This window comes from Lissotriton vulgaris, chromosome 8, assembly GCF_964263255.1.
Source record: "Lissotriton vulgaris chromosome 8, aLisVul1.2, whole genome shotgun sequence".
NCBI classification, from domain to species: domain Eukaryota; kingdom Metazoa; phylum Chordata; class Amphibia; order Caudata; family Salamandridae; genus Lissotriton; species Lissotriton vulgaris.
Window position 1 is genome coordinate 474,227,649 of NC_141696.1, and position 26,540 is coordinate 474,254,188.

Consider the following 26,540-nt stretch of genomic DNA (forward strand, 5'->3'; position numbering starts at 1 on the left):
TAAAATGTATTCAAGTATAATCAAGACTTTAGCTAAATACGAATATAAATGTGTGTTAAAGGTTATACTGTGTAGAAGGCTTTTTGTAGAAATGTTAGAAAGGTTTAGGTCATTTGTGATTTTAACCTGACTGACCAAGGGTTAGCAGGAGCACAGTCCAATGTATATAATTTAGCGGACTTACAGGAGTCGTAAATAGCTTGATGTGGACGTGAGAGCCAAGAAGTCTAGCACTTGTTAGATTTAAGGTGACAACGCTGGACGAGGTTTATGGCCTGAACGTGACAAGAAGCGCTTGGAATTTGAGAGTTGTTTTGAGAAGTCCATTCACAGGACCTAGAAGGGTCAACATCATAGTCGTAGTTTAAAGTTCTGTTGACGATGTTGACTTGTGCTCTGAAATGTATTGAATGAAGTCACCAATAAGAAGATGAAGATGACATCTAAAGAAGAAAGGTCAACTTAACGGACGGCGAAAGAGATGAAGCCATGGAAGAAGCTAGAAGCTGACATCATCGGGGAAAGTCCGTGGTGGGCATCAAGGGGCGTTCCACCCACACTGGAATTGTGTATTTTAGGGACAGCACCCCGGGGATAAGATAGCAATTGGAGATTACGAACAGCAAGGGAATTGCTCAGGAGAGAAGGCAAGAGCGTAGATGCCTTGAGCAGATGCGCTGAGAGAGAGCAGAGCGCAAGAGAGCAGTAGGCCGAGGACCCTTAGAAGAGCGGATGGGTAGGCAGAGAGGGTACTGCTTCTTAAACTTAAGTTACCTTTAGAGGCTAAGAGAGTTTGGTCTTCTTTGGAAGTCAAACTGCTGACACCTTTTTAGGTTAGGAACTTGCGAAGTAGGGATGTCACTTAGCATAGAGTAGGGACAGATTTAACGTGATACTTTTCTCTTTCTGTAGATGACGCCAAGGAACCACTTCACATCGAAGCTTTAAATTGCTGATATCGGAATTGATTTTGTATTCTTTTGTATACTTTGATCCCGAGAGGATTGTATTTGCATTTAACTTTGATTTTTATATAAAACTTTCAAACTTTATCAGTTGTAAGTGGTTTTTCCGAGTGGCGTCAGTTAATGGGGTTTGTCTAACCTATGCAAGGGTTGTCTTTTACTCAATGACAGATACTAGCGGTCCAAAATAGATGAATGAGATAAGTTATTAAATTGATCATAAATTGATATCAAAATCTCATTCCCCGCAGTTGGTAGCAGAGGATGGTTATCTTCTTGAGGAAGACGACCTAGGCCAGGTTTAGTTTACCCCAAGGTCCCTAGTCATCGACGACCAGAAGAAGAATCCCAGCCGAAGACGGTGCTGACGGTGCGACGAGAGAAAAGCAGCAGAGTCGGTCGAGAGTGAGTATAAGGGTCATGCGTTGTAAGATTGCGGTGTTTTATGTTGTTCCTGTGTTGTAATGTCAAGCGGAGTTGAATGCCTGTAGTGTGATTGAGGGAAGGTTGTGAGCGCGCGCAACCGGATGAAATCTTAAGCTCCAGGGAAGGACTTAAGTGGTTCGGGTGTATCGAACACCCAGAGTAATTTGTCTACCATTGAAAGGGGGTCATGAGGTACCATTGATTTTCCCGACAGACCGATGATAGGGGGAGCGTATGAGTGAGTGAATGAGTAACGGACGCTGGTCGGACGTTTACTGTGTGTAAGTAACCTATCAGTTGAGGCGATCGTCTGACTGTAAGAGGGAAGACGTTTCGTCAGTTGAGGTGACAATTACAGTTAGACTGTGGCCGTACAGTCAGAGAAAAGTGATCGCTTGGACGGAAGTAGTCATTTTTCAGTGTATGAATGAAAACGCATGTGAAATCGTGAGACAAATTGAGAAAGAAGGAGAATTGCTGCAAGAGGAAACGAGTGACGTCAGCATAGAACCGCGCTGAGATTGGTTAGTTTGTCAGACGTCAGCGGAAAGTCGCACTGAGATAGGCCGATTAGCGAGAGCCGCGTAGGGATTGGTTGTTGGTTGTCATCGGGACGTAAACAAGGAAGAGTAAAGGGAAAAGTTGTAGATTATCGAAAATGAAGTGTTTTAAGAGCTTAAGAGCACTCTTTAGGAGAAATAGAAGAAACTTATATACCGGAGAGGAAGCTCCACCAGAAGGCACACCAGCTTATTATATGGCAGTGAATGTAGGCTTGCACTCGATATTATGGATTTCCGAGTGGAATAAGCTAACTGAAGGGAGTAAGGAACTGACGTTTCCGAGATTTGGAACGTTTAAGCTAGATGTGTTGAACGAACTAAAAGCGGTAATGCTTGCAACAAGACCTCTACCGAGGCCAACACAGTTCGAAGCACTTAGTGTATGGTTTAGAACAGCACACGAAAAGAGCGTAAAAAGGCGCCAGGAAAGAGTGAGACGATCAGTAAAAGCAGTACAGGATGCCAAATGGGATGAGGAAGCTAAGAAATGGAGAGTACAAAAGATAGAAGCAGACAAATTGTTCACCATGATAGAAGCCACGGGAGAAAAGAAACCTCTAGAGGAAGAAGAGGAAAGCGAGACAGAAGAGGATTTGATAGAGAGGCTATTGACAGATAGACCACCTCCGTACAGCGGAGGGGCCGCAAGTCCTATATTACCACAAGAGGACGGAGCTAGATGGGGGGAATACAAATCGATCCTAGTAACAGAGTGGGATGCCAAGAAAGAGGAGGAAGTACCTCAATCTAGTTCCGAACAGAGAGTAGTGGGAAGATTCGTGGTCCAGAAAATGCCAGAAATGCAACATGCAAGGTCCTACCAAATGCCAGACGCTTTACAGGTACCGGTTACCATAGGCCCTATTGTGTCAATCTACAACCCAGAAGGGGTCCAGCAGGAGGAACAGGCACGATGGGATAGGGAAAGGGCAGAGATGGAGTATAGGGATCCTCAGAGGCAGATATTAGCACCGACGAATCGGAGTACTCCATTAGATGCCGCAACAGGTCCCTGGGTAGAACAAGGGCGTCAAAGAGGGCCAATGGACTTAAGGGGACCAAAACCGAAAACCCATAAAGAATTAAGGGAATACCTGAAAGAATGGGATACTGCCGAAGAGGCTCGGAATAAAAGTTTAGAAACAGGAGCAGAGTGGAGAGATCAGGATAACCGGGTCCTCTCTCATTGTGGAGCTGGCGAAAGCAGCCCGGAGTGGGAGAGAGGGAGTCAGGAAAGCAGAGGAAATAATTGTCCTACTATTGGCGGCAATAGGCAAATGTGCGAAGACAGGAGTACAGGGTGTGGCGAAGTGCCTCGCGTCACCTTTAGTGAAGGAGAACGAAGGACGCAGGAGTATCGTAATACTTTCAGATGCACTCACCATACCCCGGGGGAAACGGTGCAACATTGGAATCACGGGAACATGGAGAGTCGTGAAGGGTCTCGCCATGCATCCGGTGAACGCGAGCGGAGTCATGAGAATATAGGGAGTCGCGAAACGTCTCGCCATACTTCTGGTGATCAAGAACGAGATCGCGGGAGCATGGAGGGCCATGAAGGACCTTATCATTTACTGAGCGACACCAGACAGCAAGCGAGTTACAGTGGTTTAGAACAGAACGGTGGATCCTATCTCGTATCTGGAGAAACCGAGCCGAAACGACGAAGTGTAGGGATGGGGGATGGAGTAATGTTCCACCACACCCCACGGGAAGATGGAAAGGCTTGGGATCTAGAGAGGTGGGAACAAAGAGATGGAAGGAAAACTCCTCATAACTCACCTGTGCTCAGGCGTAGGGCGCATAGTGGAGATAAGAGAGGTATGAGCGAACCACCTAGGACTGACATACTGAGAGCCGAAATAAAAGCCAGACGGATTGACGTAATGAGCTTAAAATCAGATTTAGATGAAATAATTGACGGCACAGTGAAAATAGAAAGGTTAGAATTGTACGCACCAGATGAAATATTGTTCTTAGCCAAGGATGTTACTCGGAAAGCGAGGTCAGCTCATGAAAATTTATCTAATTTGGCAAATAGATATATGATAGACCTGTCAATAACCAAGGCTTTACAGCCCAATCATAGGCTAAATTGCACAGACCTAGATTTAGATGAACGTAGAACAATTGGACTAAGAGTGCACATACGGGAACTAGTCATGTGTATCAGAATATGGAGAGATCTGGATAGATGGGAGGAAAAATGGTCTAAAAGGGGATCTGTTAGAAGAAGTACAATTGCGAAGTCCCAAGATACAGACCTAATGCGAATGGAAGCTTTCCCTTTGCGAGAAATCGCGAACGGAAATTATGTTCATGTACCCTGGAGTAGGGGGGATTTGGCGGCATTTACCAATTCCTTCCCAAAGCTTAGAGAAAATCCCGTTGAGTGGTACAAGCAGGTAGAGAGGTTCGTAAAGATCTCTAAGGTGCTGTGGATCGATTTGAACACATTGTTCGATATCGTAGTACCCGGAGATTTGTGGACGGCATGCAAACTTAATGTTGAATGGCCTACCTGTGAGCCTCCGAGAGATAACCGGACAAATGGTCCATCAGACAGAGTCATGGAGAAATACGAAAGAGTAATAACATGGCTAAAGGAGAAAGTGCCAGTACAAGACATAGACTGGGTTAAGATAGATCGAACAACTCAAGAGCCCAAAGAGACAGTTCACGAGTTCTATGAGAGGCTACTGAAAGCATTTAAACAATACAGTGGGTTAGACGTAATGGATCCTAAGGACATAGGACAGTTTGTGTCGAAGTTTGTTTTAGGGTTAAGACCAGACATAAGCCTGATGATACAACAGCATCTGATTTGTTGGCAGAACAAACCTTTAGATGAAATCCTGAGGTATGCAAGGTACTGTAGCGACGAGATAGATTCGAAAGCGAAGAAACTCAAAGAAAAGTTAATGCTGGTACAAATGCAAGCAGCTGGAAAGGGTGGACAGCGGCAACAGGGAATAGGAACGCAAGCAAAGAAGCAGAATAATCAGAGCAGAGATGAGGAAGAAAGACCGAGAATGGATATCGCGACACTGAAAAAGACAACGAGGTGTCATCAGTGTAACGAGGTGGGACATTGGAGACGCGAGTGTCCTTACAATGTTGAGACAGGGGAATTAGAACAAGAGGAGGAAGAGGTACAGAATAACGTGGTTAAGGGAGCCGCAGCCCCGAAGGGAAAGTTTATCAAAGGGGGGACTCAGACTCCTCGAGCCCCGTTTCCTCAACCACCTCGCATCACAAACGGAGGGAAAACCTATAGACAAATGCCATTGTTTGTAGGAGGAGAGGAATGCTATTACGTTGATCCTCTTACAGGGCAACGAGTAAACAGGGAGGAAGACTGTACTCTAGGAGCAGCCTTGGAAGTAGATCAGAGAGGACCATACGTAGAGGCTGAAGTAGCTGGATGTCCTACAACCTTTTTGGTAGATACGGGCGCTACGCGATCCACGTTGAGATCAGCGGTAGTCCCAGGTTTGCCAATATCGGGAGAGACGATTCAGGTGGTAGGAGTCGCAAACAAGAGGATGACTAATCCTCTGACCGAACCAGTGTCAGTAAAGATAGGGAATTACAGTGACGAACATCAGTTTGTGATCTGTGATTCTAGTCCTGTGTGTTTGCTAGGAAGAGATCTATTGTGTAAACTGAATTGCACAATACATTGTACACCTGAAGGAGTAGAAGTACAGACAAATGATGAGGATGCTGATTTTAAAATTGTGAACTCGCAAGAGTGCGTGGAACTATATCCTACCTTAACAGTGGAGGAACTTCCACAGGATTTGAGGGAGAAAGTGTCAGCTGAGGTGTGGGATTTTACTGGAGAAGAAATAGGACTGATTAAGGGAGTAGAACCAGTAAAAATCTTGGTAAGACCCAACGCTGAGTATCCAAGAACCCCACAATACAAGTTGACTCCAGAGACGATTGCAGGAATAAAGCCTGTGATCGAATACATGATTAAACAGGGAATACTGAAGGAGATCGTGGGAAGTCCATGTAACTCCCCGATCATGGGTTTGCAGAAGCCTAGTGGAAAATATAGAATAGTGCAGGATCTTCGGAAGATTAATAATATTGTTGTCTCATGTTGTCCAGTGGTACCGAATCCATCAGTGATATTATTTCAGATACCGTTCCAAGCTGAATGGTTTACAGTGATAGATTTATGCCAGGCTTTCTTTTCGATACCTTTAGATGAAGAGAGCCAGTATCTTTTCGCTTTTAAGCTGGAAGATCGCGTTTTAACATGGTGTCGTATCCCTCAGGGGTATACAGAAAGCCCATCGATCTTTAACCAGTTATTAAAACGAAATCTTGAAAGTCTAGTACTGCCCAAGAATTCGGTTCTAGTCCAGTACATAAACGACCTCCTAGTTGCGTCAGAAACTGAGGAAGCTTGCAGAGAAGACACTATAACCTTGTTAAATCACTTGGCCGAGAATGGACACAAGGTGTCTCCAAGTAAATTGCAATATTGTAAGACTGAGGTGCAATACTTGGGCCATAGGATTGAAAAGGGAAAGCGGAAGGTGTCACCAGACAGGATAGAGGCGATCATGAAAATGAACGCGCCTACAACACAAAGAGAAGTCAGGATGTTTCTAGGCATGGTCGGTTATTGTCGACAGTGGATAGCCAACTTCTCACTGAAGGCAAAACCTTTATTACAACTGACGCACAAAGGAGTAAGTGATCCGGTACCATGGGACAAAGATTGTTTGATGGCGTTTTTGCAGCTGAGGGAGGACTTATGTCGTGCCCCGGCTTTAGGAATGCCTGATTACACGAAACCATTTTTGCTTTACTGCTGCGAAAGAGAGGGATGCGCTTTAGCAGTTTTAGCTCAGATCCACGGAGATGCGCGTAGACCAGTGGCGTATTTCTCGGCTACATTAGATCCAGTAGCCGCAGCGTTGCCCGGATGTCTCAAATCCGTAGCTGCAACGGGTGTCAGCATTGAACGATCTGAAAGCGTAGTCATGGGTCACCAGTTAGAGGTGTATGTACCACATTCTGTAGAACTGTTAATGACCAGGACTAAGACTCAGCATCTGACAAATAGCAGGCTCACACGCTACGAGCAAGTCATACTGGCTGCCGAGAATGTGACCCTAAAAAGATGCTCCGTCTTGAATCCTGCAACTTTGATGCCACTTCCGAATGAGGTGGATGATGAAAATTGTACAGATCATGACTGCCTTGATGTGACTGAACTATGCACCAAACCGAGACCCGATATTGTAGATGAGCCATTGACTGACCCAGATGAAATTTTCTTTGTTGATGGTTCATGTGTAAGAGACAATGTCGGTCAGCTGAGAGCAGCTTATGCAGTTTGCACAATTACGAGAGTAATAGAAGCCGCTTGCCTGGAAGGAGTACACTCCGCTCAGGTAGCTGAAATTGTTGCTTTGACTCGTGCTTGCTTAGCGGGCGACAAACTTCGAGTCACCATATACACCGATAGCCAGTATGGTTTCGGGGTAGTTCACGATTACGGGCAGTTATGGTCTCAAAGAGGTTACATGACCTCCTCGGGTTCTCCCATTAGGAATGGAGAATTCGTGAGACTTTTGTTAGAGGCATTGCAAGGTCCAACAGCCATAGCAGTGGTCAAATGTGCAGCACATACGAAGAACATTGACTTTGTATCACTAGGAAACCGCTATGCGGATGAAGTAGCGCGTTACTGCGCAGAACAGGGATATTCTCACACTGATGTAAAGGTGGGGGGAATCCAGGAAAGAACTGAATTGACAATGTTGTTAGACACTGTAGATACGTGGGATGAATTAAGAAGTGTTCAGGAAAATGCACCAGATGATGAGAAAAAGAGTTGGGAAACAGCTGGTTGTTCTAGAAGTAAAATGAATTTCTGGATATCTGCAGATGGGAGAGCAGTTTTACCAAATGAACTTGTTAGTCCAATGGCAAGGAAATTGCATGGATCAGCACACATAGGAAGAGATGCTATGGTGAGAGTATTCAGACAAACGTGGTTTAATCCCAAATTTAGAGTAGCGGCAGAAGCTGTGTGTCAGCGATGTACGATCTGTCAGCAGCTAAACGTGGGCAAGAGAACACCAGTCACATTGAGTCATATTGGGAGGTCTGGGGGGCCTTTCAATAGGATGCAGCTTGATTTTATAGAAATGCCTAAATGCAACAGACTCAGATACGTTTTAGTGATTGTTTGCATATTTTCTAGATGGGTTGAGGCTTACCCTACAGGTAGGTGTGATACACTTACAGTAGCAAAATTGTTACTTAGAGAGTTAATACCGAGGTTTGGGGTGCCATCCTCTTTGGAATCGGACAGAGGAACTCATTTTAATAGCGAAATAGTGAAGATGCTATGTTCAGCTTTGAATATTGATCAGAAGTTACACTGCAGTTATCGACCAGAAGCTTCAGGGATTGTAGAGCAAATCAACAGCACGATAAAGTCCAGACTTGCCAAAGTTTGTTCAGCAACATCCCTGAGTTGGCCAGACGCACTTCCAGTGGTTCTTATGAGCATACGTAGCACACCGGATAGGAAAACAGGTCTCTCTCCTCATGAAGTGCTAATGGGGAGAGCCATGAGATTGCCATCGGTTCCGACTGCAGCTCTAGTGAACATCACAGACGATTTGATCTTGGACTACTGTAAGGGACTATCTGACGCCGTTAATTCTGTGTCCCTCCAGGTCCAGGCTGCAGAGGTTCCATCAGCACAAGATTTGTGCCATGACCTGAGACCGGGAGACTGGGTCCTGGTGAAGAAGCATGTCAGGAAGAACTGCTTAGACGTGCGCTGGAGAGGACCGTTTCAAGTTATACTTGTGACGAATACTGCAGTAAAGTGTGGAGGTCTGCCAAACTGGATACATGCCTCACACACCCGAAGAGTGCCAACACCTCTAGAAGAAACAGCTCCTCTCTCGGATGAGAATCCAGCGGAAAGCGGAGAAGCCATAGAGGGGGAAAGCCAAGCTGTGGAGGTGAGCGAAGAAGCTGAGATTGAGACGGAACAGGTCGACGAAGGTCAGGACACCAGTGAGACCGAAGTCGCCTCGGGAGAAGAAAGTAATTGGGAGTCCGATACAGATATCGAACAAACTGCGAGTGACCAAGAGACTGGTCCAAGAACAAGGAGCAGAAGGACAAGGAGAGACGAAGCCAGTTGGCCGGAGAGAAAGAAAAGGCCAAGCTCAGAAGAAAAGCAAGAAAGAACTCTTGTCCCGATCGCTGAAGAATCGGATCAGGAGGAGGAAACTACAGATTCAGGAACTGAAAGTCCAAGGAGATCGAGGAGGGTACGTGTGCCCTGCAGAAGGTACGCCACCCCAGAGTGGACTTATCTAGCAGATGTCTTGGGGACAGAAATCTGGGAGAGTGAAGAAAGTGAAAGTAATCGATCACGATCCATTTGTGGCAGTGGAGATATGGATGTTGACGCCTGGACTCGAGACTGAGGGATTACTGACTTTCACACTTCCCATACCCCCATATTTGAGTCAAATTCAAGATCTAGTGCTAAATAGATTACAATTTCCAACTTTTGGCCAGCAAATGCCAGAAGAAGAAGAAAAAGTTATTCGTTTTGAATTATTAGAAATTGTTGTGAAAGCTGCAGGTGCGAGAATAATTGTTGATGCATAAAAGACTTTTGTATATAAGCTATAAAGAAGAAGATAACTTAGCGCCGAGTGGAAAGAAGAATAAAATTAGGGATTACATTTAGAGGACGGAGAAGGGTTAGGGTTGTCCGTTGCTAAAAGAGGAAAAGACATTGTTGCGAAAAAAGAGACTTTGTTGATAAAAAGCACTTTACAGACTGAGAAAGCAAATAAAGCAAACAAAGACTGGAAAAGAAAAACCTTTCGCAAAGGAAGGAGCTACGCTGTTTTGATAACATGGAGAACGGCAACCCAAACCGGAAAGCTAGATGTATAATAGGTACACTGATAGCAGTAGTAATTTTTCTCATAATTACGGTAGTGATAATATCATACATAATAGAACATGAAAGTGATAAAGAAACAGCAAATGTAAAGCCTATAACGACTTTGAGACCTGCTCTTGTGGGGAAAAAGGAGGAGAGCAATGTTATACGTGAAAAGGCGTTATTGGCAGATGAAGCTCGTAGGTTACACGTAGACGAGTCACAGGGAAACTTTAGGTCAAACGCATATGCTAAACTGTTATACGAGTATATCGATGCCATGGAGGCCAAAGATTGCTACGTTTGTATGCAATTGCCGGCTTCTGTAGACGAAGGCATTAGATATCATCATCTCCCATTGACTTATGGGATAACATGTAGTTTACTGCTTAGTATATTTTATGGTAGAGAAGGGTTTGAGTACTACTTTTCAAATTATGATTCGGTACTGCCTGAAGTTCCGAATTATAAGCAAATGAATAAGTGGGACTATTACAAAAAGGAGGATAGACTGGCTAAATTCTTTCTTCCTTGGGATACACTAGATACATCATATGCACGCAGAAATAATCTAACTTGCAAAGTATCAGAGATTGAGAAGAAGTTCATAGGACAAGTAGATGATAGATACAGAAGGCAGAAGATTATAAAAATGTCAGGACAGTGGAAAACGGATTGGACCGAAGAAGAGAAGGCACATAAAAAGAAAGGTAGCAATGGTCCAATAGCATTGGATAGAACGCAGAAAGGAAAGTTATGTTTAACTCGAAGCAAAACATATTACGAGAATGTATTTGTAGGTGAAGTAAATTGCGAACATGCTTTTCGTTTAGAGTACTATACGAAAGATTTTATGAAAGAGATGCAAGTTATTCCGAATGTATATTTTGTATGTGGAAGAAATGCCTATGTAAAACTACCTGACAATTGGTATGGTTCGTGTTACTTGGCAATTGTCTTCCCCAAAATATATCATGCAAGGGATGTAGTGATAATCGAAGGAAAGGCTTCGAGGAGAGCGAAAAGGGAAGTAGGAGATGCAGAAGTAGTAGGGGATGTATTTGGAGCGATGTTTCCTATGTTAGGTTTAATACTTAACGATGTTAAGATCAGGAGACTAGCTACAGTTGTAGATAGGTTATCTGCAAGTACTGCAAGGTCATTAATGTTGGTAGAAGGCGAGATGCAGTCGATTAGAGCAATGGTTCTTCAGAACCGACTTGCTTTAGATGTACTGCTAGCAAAAGAAGGCGGAGTTTGTAAAGCTTTGAAGGTCCAGGAATGTTGTACTTATATTCCTGATAATTCAAAACCACTTGAGAAAGTCATACGGAATATTACACAGATTCATCAAGAGATCGAAGATTTATCAAAAATAAATGTTTGGGAAAAAGTTGGTCATGGAGTAGGAAAGGTTGGGAGTTGGTTTGCCAACCTTGGTAAAAGCATAGTATGGTACATATTAAAACCTGTATTGATAGTATTAATTTGCATAATCACATTGTTAGGTTTAGTAAAATTATATAAATGGTATAGGCCGAACCAGTTACAACGAACAATGAGAGAGCAAGAAAGGAGATTAGCTGCTTTACAAGATCAACAGTATAAAAGTTTAAGAGCTCTCGAAACGATGAAAAGAGGGAATATTGTAACTAGTTCTGTTTAGAGATGTTATTCAAATTGCATTTAGTGATGACTCCTAGAAGTCATCAAAGGGGGGACTGAGAGAGCGCAAATTTGAATAGAAATTATGTATAGGCCGTATTTACAAGCACATCGTATAACGTAGGAGTGAAACGTGTATCGTAATGTGAAGTGACACTTATAGCATATAGAAAACTGATATAACCCAAAGTAATATAGGAAATGTAACTATATTCACTTTAGAACATGTATTAGATTTAGAAGGCCCGTATACGTAGTGGGCTGATGTATAGATGATGTGTCGAAATGCTTACGAAATGTAGAACGTGCAAAGTAGAATTCATGTACGTGTGTAACTTTTAAACGGAGAAGCGGCGAGAAATGTAACGTGGAGAAGTGCGTAGAAAGTATACATACGACGATGTAACGAATAAGCATATAACTTCGTACTCTATATATTATATATATTCTATGTAAAATGTATTCAAGTATAATCAAGACTTTAGCTAAATACGAATATAAATGTGTGTTAAAGGTTATACTGTGTAGAAGGCTTTTTGTAGAAATGTTAGAAAGGTTTAGGTCATTTGTGATTTTAACCTGACTGACCAAGGGTTAGCAGGAGCACAGTCCAATGTATATAATTTAGCGGACTTACAGGAGTCGTAAATAGCTTGATGTGGACGTGAGAGCCAAGAAGTCTAGCACTTGTTAGATTTAAGGTGACAACGCTGGACGAGTTTTATGGCCTGAACGTGACAAGAAGCGCTTGGAATTTGAGAGTTGTTTTGAGAAGTCCATTCACAGGACCTAGAAGGGTCAACATCATAGTCGTAGTTTAAAGTTCTGTTGACAATGTTGACTTGTGCTCTGAAATGTATTGAATGAAGTCACCAATAAGAAGATGAAGATGACATCTAAAGAAGAAAGGTCAACTTAACGGACGGCGAAAGAGATGAAGCCATGGAAGAAGCTAGAAGCTGACATCATCGGGGAAAGTCCGTGGTGGGCGTCAAGGGGCGTTCCACCCACACTGGAATTGTGTATTTTAGGGACAGCACCCCGGGGATAAGATAGCAATTGGAGATTAGGAACAGCAAGGGAATTGCTCAGGAGAGAAGGCAAGAGCGTAGATGCCTTGAGCAGATGCGCTGAGAGAGAGCAGAGCGCAAGAGAGCAGTAGGCCGAGGACCCTTAGAAGAGCGGATGGGTAGGCAGAGAGGGTACTGCTTCTTAAACTTAAGTTACCTTTAGAGGCTAAGAGAGTTTGGTCTTCTTTGGAAGTCAAACTGCTGACACCTTTTTAGGTTAGGAACTTGCGAAGTAGGGATGTCACTTAGCATAGAGTAGGGACAGATTTAACGTGATACTTTTCTCTTTCTGTAGATGACGCCAAGGAACCACTTCACATCGAAGCTTTAAATTGCTGATATCGGAATTGATTTTGTATTCTTTTGTATACTTTGATCCCGAGAGGATTGTATTTGCATTTAACTTTGATTTTTATATAAAACTTTCAAACTTTATCAGTTGTAAGTGGTTTTTCCGAGTGGCGTCAGTTAATGGGGTTTGTCTAACCTATGCAAGGGTTGTCTTTTACTCAATGACAGATACTAGCGGTCCAAAATAGATGAATGAGATAAGTTATTAAATTGATCATAAATTGATATCAAAATCTCATTCCCCGCAGTGGGACACTTTTTGGATCTTTGAACTGCGTGTGGAGGAGGAGCTGCCCGTTGGATCACTTACTGCTACTACCTCCCTTTGGTTCAGCTGACTGCTTGCCGGACCCGCTTTGCGGGTCCCACTTCGCAGCCTGAGGAGGGTGTTTGCTCGATCTTGGAGCGGAGCATTAGGGGCAAGGACAGAACTGCAGCAGGGCTGCGAGCTGCGCAGCAGGGACTCCGTACCCCAGGAGTCCCTGCAGTGACCATTAAGACGCCTGGTCCGCTCTTCCTGCTGCCACGCCCCCCGCCCACGAGCATTGAAGAACAGCGGCGTTTCCAGCCTTTGTGGGACACTTTTTGGATCTTTGAACTGCGTGTGGAGGAGGAGCTGCCCGTTGGATCCCTTAATGCTACTACCTCCCTTTGGTTCAGCTGACTGCTTGCCGGACCCGCTTCGCTGGTCCCGCTTCGCAACCTGAGGAGGGTGTTTGCTCAATCTTGGAGCGGAGCATTAGGGGCAAGGACAGAACTGCAGCAGGGCTGCGAGCTGTGCAGCAGGGACTCCGTATCCCAGGAGTTCCTGCAGTGACCATTAACACACCTGGTCCGCTCTCCCTGCTGCCACGCCCCCCGTCCTCTCTCCACCCCTCATAATAGGATCAGCACACCGCTGCGCGGGAGCGCGCAGGAGCGTCCCGGGAGAAGCCCGGGACAAGGGCGGGCCGTCATGGGCTGAAGGAGGCTGGGCTGGGCCCACTCTCTGATATCCAGCGCCTTTTCTGGACTCGACTGCGTAAGGTGTACCGAACTGTTATACTGTGTTGCTTTGTTGACGGACCGCAATTTATGTTTCCTTCTGTATTTTGAGTGGTCCAGTAGCCGTTTACAGCTTTCTTGCTTATCCCTTGTGCTGTAAGGCCCGCTAGCATGTCTTCACTTCCAACTTCTCCCCCACTGAATCCCCTCCCGCCCACGGTAGGGGTTGCAATCTTGGGTCCCTTAGACAAGTATTTCTCTAGGGCCACTCGTGATATTGATAGAGAGATTGCCCTAGCTGAGAGACGCGCTGAGCGCAGGCAGTCTATTGAACTCCTTAAACTCCCCCTAGAGAAGCGGCCACCTCCCGGCTCTCTGGCAACGGTCCCTTCATCCCCACCCTTAACCGTGCCAGACTCAGTGGAAAAGCCCCAGGATTCATCATTGTCGCCCAGTCAGGTCAGGGCGGAAGGTACGTTAGGCATCGATTCCCAGACCGGAAACAAGCCATCGGTCGCACTCTCTACCAACTTTCCTCCCCCCATGCTTACTACTTTAAATATTACATCTACCAACGAGAAAATTCCTGCCTTACACGGTGTGTCAACCCATGCAGCACCCAAAAACCCTCATACTAAAAGAAAAGCATAGCTTTATTTAAAGTGAGTGCTCAAGCCTTCGGTTTAGCAAACTACCAAAGAGGTCTAAGCAAATTAGGACTTTATGGACAGGTTAGTACTCTGTGAGCTGTTTGTCAATTCCTGCAGCCTGCCAACTAGCTTTTGAGACACAATCCCCAAGTCTTTGTCAGGGATCAAGGACAGTCTCAGTACACAGCTCGATCATGTTATATAATGATTGTTTACTTTGCTTAACACAATAAAACCAGGGAGCTCCTATTTAGATCATAGATGAGAAAGAGACATTGCACTTTTATTAATCTCTTTTTTTCTAACTCTCTAATACATTATAAGAATTCCAAGGTAATGATGAGGTTTCTCTTGGTACTGGTAGAAAGGCCTCCTGATAAAAGCTACTGATAGCCCACTATCATTATTTTTCACTGAGGCATATTAAAGGACAGATCTTTTGACACACTGACGTCTACAAACGTTTTCGCTGCAGATGAATACTATATTTGGTTTTTAAGAAAAATAAATCATCTGCCCACATTAAAAGAGGAGTCAGTCTGCCAAGGGAAGTCATTTACTTTAACAATTATATAATGCCTGTTCAGTACTACTGAGCTACACATTGAAAAGTTGGGTTACCAGAGCACAGCCTTTGCGTACCTTTTGATTGACCTCTAAAGGATTTGTAATTAAACTGCTAGGGCTAGATCTTATCCTTAAATACATTCTGGCTATCAACATTATGATGTATAAATGTAAGTGAGAATTTGAATCTGACAATAGAGCCAAACTGCATATCCATTAAAGCACAGTCTTGATTTATTTATTGGAATCTACTTTGTCCTTAAGATGACTAGGTTAAAGACTTGGTAAACTATGTTGATTCGTGAGTTGAACACTCCCTGCAGATTTGAGAACATATTCTTCCCATCAGCTAGATATTCTGGAGCATTTCCCCACCTTTGAACTATCATTGAGAAGACATGTTTTGTGATACAGGAACAGATCATGAATGTCCCCCATCTAGGAGATGGGCACAATAAAGGCATTATGTTAGGATTCAGGGCTAATTCCTTATTCTAACAAAGCATTACAGAAGGTAGCAAGGAAGGCTAGCTGCAGGGCAACAACTGCTTTATACAGGTCTGCAAAGTGGGAGTCAGGCAGGCCCTTATGTGGTTTTGGAGTTCTTAATTACTGAATGATCTCATTTACCATAAATGGTGGAAATGTCTAACTGGCCTCCATGGCCAGTCTAACTGCCTTTCCCAATGGGTTTAGATTTCCGATTTTTGCTTCTATAAGAGATCCAAAATTCTGTTTCTAGGCTGATGTCCCATGTTTCAGTTAAAAGATTTACTCAGGTCTGGCAAATCTCAAGCATTTCCATGCCGGAAAGTGTACATGTCCTGGCTATTCATGGCAACCTTTATACATTTTTTGTGTGAAAAGCTTGCATTTTTCTAAGTATAATTTCTGAATATTTAGATGTTTAGGTATTGTTTGTTAAAAACCAACATAGTAGGGTCTATAGAAGAGTTCAAGGGCATGATTATGACTTTGGTGCAGCGGCGATGGCGCAATGCAACCTCTCCTGCAACAAATCCTCACAAGCACCGTCAACCGTATTACGCGTTCCAAATGTGCAACTTGTAATACGGTCGGTGTTCTTTGGCCTTTCCCATGGCGCTGCCTTGAAAACAGACACCACAATGGGAATGGCCAAAAAGTTCCAGCCACTTCATGGACGGTGACGTCCATGCCGTGTTGGTACTGGGGGGAATACATTCAGGGGGGCACATGTGCCCCCCTGAATGTATGAATGTATTCCTATGGCATGGGTCCTGTAGGGCCCCTTTGTTCTACACGGCCTGCTTTTTCATGGCGGGGCTCTGCCATAACAAGGCTGGCGGTGGAAGAACTCAAAATATGCTGAACGGGACTGCGTCAGTCCCTGCTCAGCATATTGCATTGTGGCGCTCTGCTTCACTGCCAGGGAACGACTGTTACCTGACGCAGCGGGCGGTCCACCACCGATAAGAGTTTGTGAGTCGTAATTGGCAATGCAGTGGAAAGGCACTCCTGCGCCACTGCATGCCTGGCGGTCGCAAGACTGGTAGACTCAGAATCAGGCCCCAAGTCAATTTGAGTGACAATTAAATGTTTGACCTTTGAAGCAGTGTCCATTTTCTGAAAGCTAGATATTCTGCAAAGCTAAGAGCTGTTCTTTACGCTGCTGTCAGGTCTCTCACCAACAGTGCAAGATCATGTCACTCCTGCCCTTCCTTACTCAGATTAATTACGATTCGGAAATGCTGCTCCAAAACAACCACAAGCAAGGGAGTAGCCAGTCAATTAAAAAAAAAAACACTTTGAACCAAAACTCATATGACACCAAGCAAGTGTAGCAAGTCATTGCGACCCGCCCCAGAAAATGTTGCTGGTCTCTTCCATCCAAGCATCTATCCATTCATAGTTTCATCCTTTCATCTACCCGCTGATAATCACTGTTATACCTTTACATTCAGCCTGTTACCGTTCCATCCATTCATATCCAAACCTATTCATCTATCTTCAAATCTATCCATTATGCATATCCATTCTTTCACTTAGTCATCCATCCTTTTACTTATCGACTCCCTTTTTGCGACAAGCAGGCAGAGTACTTCTTCCAAAAGATCCAATCCATCTCCCTTTCCTTCACTCCCAACGAACAGAATTTCTGGGACACGGATAATATCCCTACTAAACCCAACTGCCAGCTAGCGGAATTCCCACTGCTTAATGAAGACTCCTTGAATGCTTCGATGCTAAAAGTGACATCGGGGTCTCCCACCGATCCTGCTCCCCCGCGCCATCTCTTGAAGGTTGCAGATATTATTAGGCCAACTATCCTAAATTCTCTGAATGCTTCCATTACTACAGGAACCGTACCAAAAGTGTGGAAATGTGCTCAAGTCAGGGCATTACTGAAAAAACCCAACCTCGATCCAGCAAACATGGCTAACTTTCGCCCAATTTCCCTCCTCCCCTGGATAAGCAAGCTGCTTGAGAGACACATTAATTCCATCTTGGTGGATTATTTGGAATCCAATCATCTACTCCACGACTCTCAAGCAGGCTTCCGTCCTAAACTAGGGACAGAGGCTGCTTTGCTGACAGTAACAGAGCTAGCCCGGAAGCACATGGATCAAGGCGGCACCACGGCAATTATGCTATTAGACCTGAGTGCCGCCCTTTGACACCGTGAACCACAACATCTTAATCTCTCGACTGAAACATCTCTGAGTGGCGGGGCAGGCCATCGATTGGTTACAGTCCTTCTTAAGGGACCGGGTGTTTCAGGTGTCTGAAGGTGCCACTCAATCCAAAGTCTGGCCCCTCAATCGGGGTGTGCCTCAGGGCTCCTCCTTGAGCCTACGCTTTTTAATATATATATGGAACCTTTAGCAGAGATTGTTCGTCCCTATGGCTTTGATATTATAACCTACGCAGACGACACCCAATTAGTGGTGGCTCTTAATCAGCTAGGGGGCACGCCCAATAATTTGGGCAACTACCTAGTGGCAATAACTAGATGGATGGCCCTATCCCATTTAAAACTGAATGGGGAAAAAATGGAGCTGATGTTCCTGGGCAAATCAGCTGTCCCGAGACCCACCATTGAGTGGCCGACCTGCATGGGTACCCCACCAGAACCAAAGGACCGGATCAAGAGTCTGGGAATCTGGCTAGATGACACCTTCAGCTTCAATCAGCAAGCCACCAAACTCTCTGCTACATGCTTTGGGCTGATGCGAATGCGGAGGAAAATCCTGCCTCTTCTCCCTTTTCAAGCTCGAAGGATAATGGTCCAGGCCATCATCCTGTCCCGCCTTGACTACGGGAATGCCCTGTATTTGGTCGCTCCAGTCAGTACTATTAAAAAACTTCAAGTAACCCAGAATGCGGCGGCACGCCTTCTCCTTGGACTTTCTCAAAGACACTCAGGCGTTGCCGCCTTGAGGAAGCTACACTGGCTGCCCATTCAGGCCAGGGCAAAATTCAAGGTGATGTGTATAACGCACAAAGCTATGTGGAAAATACCTCCCCCAATGATCTGTTCCTTAGTGATCCCCTACCACCCACGGAGTTCATTGCGCTCTGGCTCAACCTTTCAGGCCTCTACTAACAAAATCAAACGTGCCAGATGGGGAGGCCGCTCCTTCTCTTGGAATGCGGCCCTTGTCTGGAACTCCTTGCCAATCACTTTGCGCAGTGAACCTGACATCCTAAAATTCCGTAAGAATTTGAAAACACTTCTTTTCCGCTTATCCTCAGCTGGTGGTTATCGTGTCCCATCTGTCCTTAGCGCTACGAGGCCTCCGGGTAGTAATGCGCTTTATAAAACCCCTATTTCATTTCATTTCCTTTCATCTATTCATCCATCCATTGTTTCATTCATCCAACAATCCATCCTTTCATTCCATACATCCATACATCCTCTCTTTCACTCATCCATTCATTCACCCTTTCACTCAGCCGTCCATCCTATCACTCATCCATCCACCCTTTGACCCATTCATCCACTCATCCATCCATCTATCCTTTGACTCACTCATCTATCTATCCTTTCTTATCATCCATCCAGCCATCCACCCTTCACTCATCCATTCACCCTTTCACTCATCTATCGATCCCTCCTTGCTCTCATCCTTCCTTACATCCATCTTTTCACTCATTCATCCATGCATCTATCCATCCACCTTTTCATTGACACATCCATCCATCCTTTCACTCATCCATCCACCCTTTCACCCAAACATCTATCCTCCCTTTCATTCATTCATCAGTTCTTTAATTCATCTGTCCTTACATCCACCCTTTCATCCATCCATCTATCCACCCTTTCAACCCATCCATCCACCCTTTCACTCATTATTATCCTTTCACTCACTCACCCATCCATCCTTTCTCTCATCATCAATCCATCCCTCTCTTATCATCCATCCCTCCACCCTTTGACACATCCGCCAATCCACTCATCCACCCTTCCCCATTTCACTCATCCATCCTTACACGCATACATCCATGCATCTATCCATCCACCCCTTCACTCACCCACCCATTCACCATTTCACTCACTCACACATCCAGCCTTTCATTCGCTCACTGTGCCACCTTTTTTCATAAGCCTTTGTCTGCCGAGTTTCAGGCAGAAGAGGCCCATCAAAAACCTCACCCCTGCTGTGTCTGCTAAAGCAGGGAGTTGATGACGCCCCTGCCTTTTCACCTTTACTTTCTGTCATCCATTCAGTCTTTTATTTAACACTCAGTTGGTCACCATTTTGTCCATCTGTCCACCCATCCATATCCAAACCTTTCCAATCATCTTCAAACCTACTCATCAAACATTACCATCCTTTCACTAAGTCATCCATCCTTTCACTCAGTCACCCCCTTTCATCCATTCATTCATCCATCCATCCAATAAGTCATCCATCCGTCATCTACCTTTTCACTCATCCATCCATCCTTTCACGCCATACATCCTCCCTTTCACTCATCCATCCATCCATATTTTCACTCAGCTAGCCATCCATCCTTTCACTCATCCATCCCCCCTCGACCCATCCATCTACTCATCTATCCATTCATTTACCCTTCTGCCCATCCATCCTTTCACTCACTCATCGGTCATCCTCCCTTTCAGTTCTTCGTCCATCCATTCACCCTTTCACTCATCCATCTGTTCACCCTTTCACCCAGCCATTCATCTACTGTCCCTTTCACTCATCAATCCATTCTTCCACTCATCTAAACATCCACTTAGCTGTCAATCGTTTCTCTCATTCCACCCATTCATCCACTCATAGATCCATCCATTTATTCTTTCACTCACTCATCCTTCCGTCCTTTCTCTCATCATCCATACATCCTTTCACCCTTCGATCCTTCCTCCCTTTCGTTCACTCATCCATTCTACATCCCTTATTTAATTAATTCACCCATGCTTCTATCCATTCAGCTTTTCATTCACCTGTCCATCCATCCATCCTTTCACTCATCCATCCATCCTTTCACTCACTCATCCATCCACGCTTTCACTCATCCATCCTTTTATTCTGCCATTCATCTATCGTCCCTTTCACTCATTCATCTATTCTTTCAATCATTCATCCATGTATTTATCCATCCATTCCTTCACTCACACACCCATTCATCATTTCACTCACTCACTCACACACCTATCCATTCATCTATCCATCTTTTCACTCACTCACCTCTCACCCTTCCCAAACCCACCCCGCTGCAGCTGCTAAAGCAGGGGGTTCACAAAGCCCCTGAGGGCAATTCTCATGTATCAATCTGACGTGCGAAATGTATAAAGATCTCTCCTAGAAATTATCCATCTGGAGCCTCTCACCCCATAAGTTACAAAAGCAGATATTTCTCCACTTCCATTTTGAGGAAAAAGGGCATCATTTGTGAGTCCTTCACTGACAATGCCTACAAAATCTGGAATGTGCCGCCTTATCAAGAATGGTTACTCTCTTCAAACTTTTAAATCAACGTTTAAAAATAAGTCTGCTTCTTTTTGGATGCCTCATCATACCACTTATGCAAACATTATCTCCTCGTGGCTTCTTGCTCTCTCTTCTCCTAATTCTCGGTGCCAGAATGTATCATTATTGTAATGTGGTGACAATGATTTATGTTAGTATTTTGGATACTGACTTTCGACTCAAGTGTATGTTGCCCTGAGAGTGAGCTTCGGTTAATGTATTGTGGCTCCTGCTGTAAAGTAACTCTTAAATCGGATGTGAGTTGTTTGTAGCCCGGTTTTTGCATTCCATTTAGACTAGATGCCAAATAATCAGTGCACTCTTTGAATTGCTTTGCACCTAGAATGATGGTCCTCCCCTTATTTGTCTTTGTCATTTGACTTAACTGATTCCAGGTTATAAGTGTGTATGCTTGATTGTTGTGATTGATTTTTCCCCAGCAGCAAAATTCAAAGAACTTTTTTAGGACCGACACCTTGATCCTGATGATGGTCTTGGTGAGAGGTTAAACATGACGGAAACATCAATCTGATCATCGAAGATGCTGGGTTTATTAGAAATATCGTTTGGTGTTTCTCATCTGAAAGGACTTTGAGAAACAGTCTTAGAGCCGCTTGATGTTTGTCTCCCTTCTTCCTGTTTTATCTCGTCTTTTTACTTTACGCCATTATTATCCATGTGACCAATATATGGTATATGTTGGTGGGGCTTGTGTTTTGCTACCTATGATATTTTTCAATGTTCTTTCTATAATAAATAGTGATAACCCAACACTGTTTCCCCCATTTTCTGACTTTTCTCAATATATAGGCAGCATGATTTAGTCACTAGCTTCTGTTTTGATGTAAAATTAAACAAGCGTTTGCATTGGCAATCAGTCTTGCCTTTGGGACCTTATATGTATTTAGCTGTGCAGCACATTGGCCTGGGTGCTGAAACAACTACTGTTCTTTAACATGGAGGTGAAGAAGGCTCCAAACTGTGGAACCCGCCAGGTATGGGAACACATGGAGAAAAATATTGCAAATCACTGGGAAATGGTATAGTCCAAAGCTCTGTTTTAATATAAAATCAGTGCCTTCTGTGGTCATATCACTGAAAATACAAGATTAAAAAAAATATTATTGCCTGCAGGTGCTCGTGGAAGATAAGTTTCTATGGACTGGAATCCAGGGAATGCTAAAGTAATTCTGGTATTTTACTGACCTCTGCTTGTCATTTTCTATCAAGAAAGTTAAATAGAGGCAGTTGCCAGAAAAATAAAAAGAGTAAAGTCCCTAAGCAGAAAGCAATTCTGGTATTTTACTGACCTCTACTGGTCGTTTTTTACCAAGACAGTTAAATAGAGGCAGTTGAACAGAAAAAAAGTCCCTAAGCAGAAGAAGACAAGTCCTAGGGCTGATCTCCAGAGCCTACAAAGTACATACAACAGATCTTCCAGACAGCAAAAGTGCTGTCTAGGCTCGACTTAAAAACTAGCATTTGAGTTGTAATTTATTCTTTAAGGGCCATTTCTCTTTGTTGATTTATTTAGGTTAGTGACACTTGACCTGGCCATAAAATTCTTTGGGGTCTGCACGTTGGTTCACATCCTGTACCCTGGTTAGGCAAAGTTTATGTCTTCCATGGCTTTCTACTGCATGTTTTAGTGAACTGCCAGAATGACAACAACTATGTCCACTGTGTTCCTTGACTACTCAGTGCCTTGTAACCCTGCCACAATCTCAGCTAACTGTGTCCAAATAGGATTTCATAATGGTGTTACATCACTCTATACCTAGTCAATTTGCATTTGTGCTTATTTAATAGTACTCAGATACCTGACCTTGTGTGAATACTGTAGGTCTTTGTTGTAAAATAAATAAATAAGTAAATAGCCGACAATAACAGCGTGTTGTAGCATTTTCTGCTTTTAAAATGATTTGGTAAACGTATTCATGAAGAGGCATGCAACTCATGTCCGTTTTCATCTTGGTTTTGTTTTAGGAGCCTATGGAGTGGTACTTAAATGCAGACACAAGGTAAAACCCATTTAATTTTTTTTTCATTGATATGCTCTGTTATTTGCCTGGGCATAGAATCCGTACTCCACTGACTGTTGTTGAAAATGTCATTTTCACAAATTTGAAAACTGTCTTCTGTGAATTCTTTGTAGAGGAAAATTGCCAGTTTTTTTAACATAAATTATTAATCCCAATATTATTTTCATGTTCGCTATGTTGGTATCCATTTCCAAGAGATTTGGTATAGTTGCTGCCATCGAATGCAGTTTTGATATGTACACAGTTGTTTTATGGCAATGGGGCTTAATTGCATTCAGTTTTTGGTCTCTCCTCCATGGTAGTTATCAACTAGTCCCTTGGCAGACATTCGATCCGATACTTTCTCATCGAAAATCACAAAGCATGATGGGGCTTGTAGCTTTACTTTTTCATCTTTCGGCTGTGTTTTCACACTGATGTTGCTTGACCGGATAACCGAGTTTGTCATCGCCATCTCCTTCAGCAGCTATCGATTAGAGTGATAAGCGCCTCGGCTTGGGAAGGGATCCGTTCTATTCTCTTGGAGCCTTTGGCTTATCTGTTTCTTTCCTTCTTTGTTTCTTATTCTTCTCCACTGAAACGTGCTGTCTCCAAGCCTCAGCCCTGTCACCCTGTTCATTCCGGTCTCATCCACTCTTACATTTGTATGTGTTTCATGTATGCGGATGACACATTATTGACGATCTGCCTGAAAGTGACTGTGTAATTGGATATGATTTTCAGGCTGCGCAGGTCATGCATAGATGATCAGCAACTGATTTAGATAGCAAAACAGAGATTATAACTGCAGGATCCTTCCCTGCCCCCAGATTGACAAGTTTTACCACAGTGGAATGTGCCATATCCCCATCATCCCCCCACCAGTCAGTTAAGACTGTCGCAGGTTTGGGGGTTAAATATGACGGTTTGTCCAGTAGATCTCATTCATCCCACTTGGTTCACTGATTGACTAGGTAACTTTGCTTACCCAACCCAACTACAAATTAAAAAACCATCAGGTGGCCCAAAATCAAGCTGCTCCCCATGGAGAGAAATTCACCTATATTTAACCTTGCCAGACCTCTGCGTTGTTCAGTGGGCTCTGCATGATCAATTTTTCCCCCCAAAATGTCGTCTTTGGCCTTATGGTCCCCATCAGGTCTTGATATCCTCGACGGCTAATTTACTGCGTTTTCCCTCTTTGTATAAGAATTTTAATGGTGGTTGCAGTTTTTCCAGCCTTGCTCTAAGCCGTGGAACGTCCAACCACAACCTCCCGTCCCGCCACCACAACCACGCAGTTATACTTTCCCTTCTGGTCCTCCCTCAACATCTCAAAACACATTTATTCACAGATATTTACAGTTTACTCTGGCTCGTTCTAATTGCGCCCTTAAATAACCTTTCCACTATGAAACATCAGGGTATAATGAGCTCAATAAGAGATTATTAATATTAACATTACCAACTTACATACGCGTCTACTAGCTTACTGCTTTAGGCTGAAAAACAGGACTAGGCTAAAGCTAACTTTATGACCTCTGGCCTGGTAGTAGACATGCTTCAAGTTCACAATCATGTACCCTGTTATAAGTTTCTATACATTTCTGGCCCTCTTTTACTAGAGTGAAAAGCTGTGTTTGCACAAAGAGCGGTTGAGCCATTGTTTGCCTGAACAGAGTGCACTGTGTACAAGAGAGGGAGGAATTATACGAGGAACTGGCAAAACGGTCAGTCCTAATGTGAGCAGTCAGACAGCATACAGAGTATGTTTGATGCCCACTGGTTCCATTCTTTAGTAGAAATAATAAGGAGAATACATGTTGTTACTGATGGCCAGGCTGGAGATGTGAAGCAAAGCATCCAGGCGATTCGAAGTTTGAAAGGAAACGGGATCTATTGGCATCCTGTGGCAGATGATAGATGAAAGAAAGCTCCTCAAAAAAGCTTTCTGTTTGTCTTTTTTTAATGTTAATGTGACATCTGCTTGCATGTAGCTAGCACGGCAGTGGGATTTCACAGCAGGTTTGTACCTAAAGCGTGCACGTTTCCTGGGTGATTTGCTAACCACAGTGGGCTTTCCCTGGCCAAAATATCGAAGCAGCATCAAAGAGGAATGGGAAACACCTGTTTGGCAGTCGAACACTGGCAAGTGCCAGTAAAGAAAAACAACAACATCTTTTTCTTGCACAGAGCACCGGGTTATGTGTCCACGTGCATTTTGAAATACATAGATGAGTAATTTGCAGATGTGAGTTGTAGCAACGTGCTGCAAGACGGTATGTACATAAATACTGTGTTAAATATAATGCAAATATCTGGCGGAGGAGGGAGGGGAAGGAGGGGCTGGTGGTTCTAATTAGTTCCGTTTTTTCTCTGTGCGGAGAGAGCAGCTGTGCAAGCTTAAAGAAGCAGCATCTGGAGAAGAGCAGAATTAAGGGACCAAAGCTAGACAGGATGCGAGCTGTGCACTTTACAAGGAAGCAAAACAGTTAGGATAACCGAACTGCAGATACAGGGAACAAGGGAACAAAGTGGCAATGGGAGCAAGGGGGTTTGAAAAAGAGGACTAAAGTTGGGGCAGGAATAAGGGATTTGAAAAAGAAATAAACTGGGAGTAAGTGATCTATAGAAAAAATGGGAGTAAATCAAGATACGGTGAGGCGTTTGAAAAAAAGTAAGTAAAGCTTGAGTGGGAGTAAAGAGTTTGTAAAGCATCACGAGTAAAATGGAAGTGGAATATGGGGCAGATAAAGTACTGGAGTAAAGTGCGAGAGAGAGGATCACAAGTGGCGTGGAGGCAGAAAAGAATGGGGAATTAATGTTGGAGACCCCCATCCATATAACCATAAAACGAAAATTAAACATGAAGAAAAGAAAGTTTCTTTAAGAATTTTTTTTGTCAATCTGATGAAGAAGATTGTGGGAAAAAAAATTAACAATGTTTCAACAATATAATTGATCAGGGCTAGAAGTCTTAACGAATTTGTCCGGTGTCTCCTCAGATTCACCCCTGTGGTTCGCGGAGATACTATTCTGAATCTATAGCTTTAGGCGCAATTGATATCTTCAGGTATCCATAGGCCGTCACTCGTTATTTCTTATTGGCTGTTGTAACCAAGATGGTTTCTTATGTTTGTCCATTGGTGAACTGCGCCTTCTAGTACAAAGGACGTGTCATTTTATTATACGTCTATTTTTATGAATGTGCTACCGTTCCTTATTATTAGCTACACTTTGGGATTTGAACTTCCAAATGCTCATCTGGTATGGAAATCCCTTGAGCCTATATTAAAATTAGTTCCCAAAACAAGAGAGCCCTATAGACTTATGGACGGATGAACGTTTTTCAGGTTAAAGCACAAGT

General features: G+C 43.7%; 1 protein-coding gene across 2 annotated transcripts in view; it reads left to right on the top strand.

The window, feature by feature from the left end:
• CDKL5 (cyclin dependent kinase like 5) overlaps positions 1-26,540 on the top strand; it is a 1,270,306-nt gene that overhangs the window by 534,944 nt on the left and 708,822 nt on the right. For both annotated transcript variants that reach the window (XM_086934269.1, XM_086934270.1), the window contains exon 4: positions 23,139-23,173. In XM_086934269.1, coding sequence (XP_086790395.1) covers positions 23,139-23,173 — 35 coding nt within the window. The remainder of the gene's footprint in view (positions 1-23,138; positions 23,174-26,540) is intronic.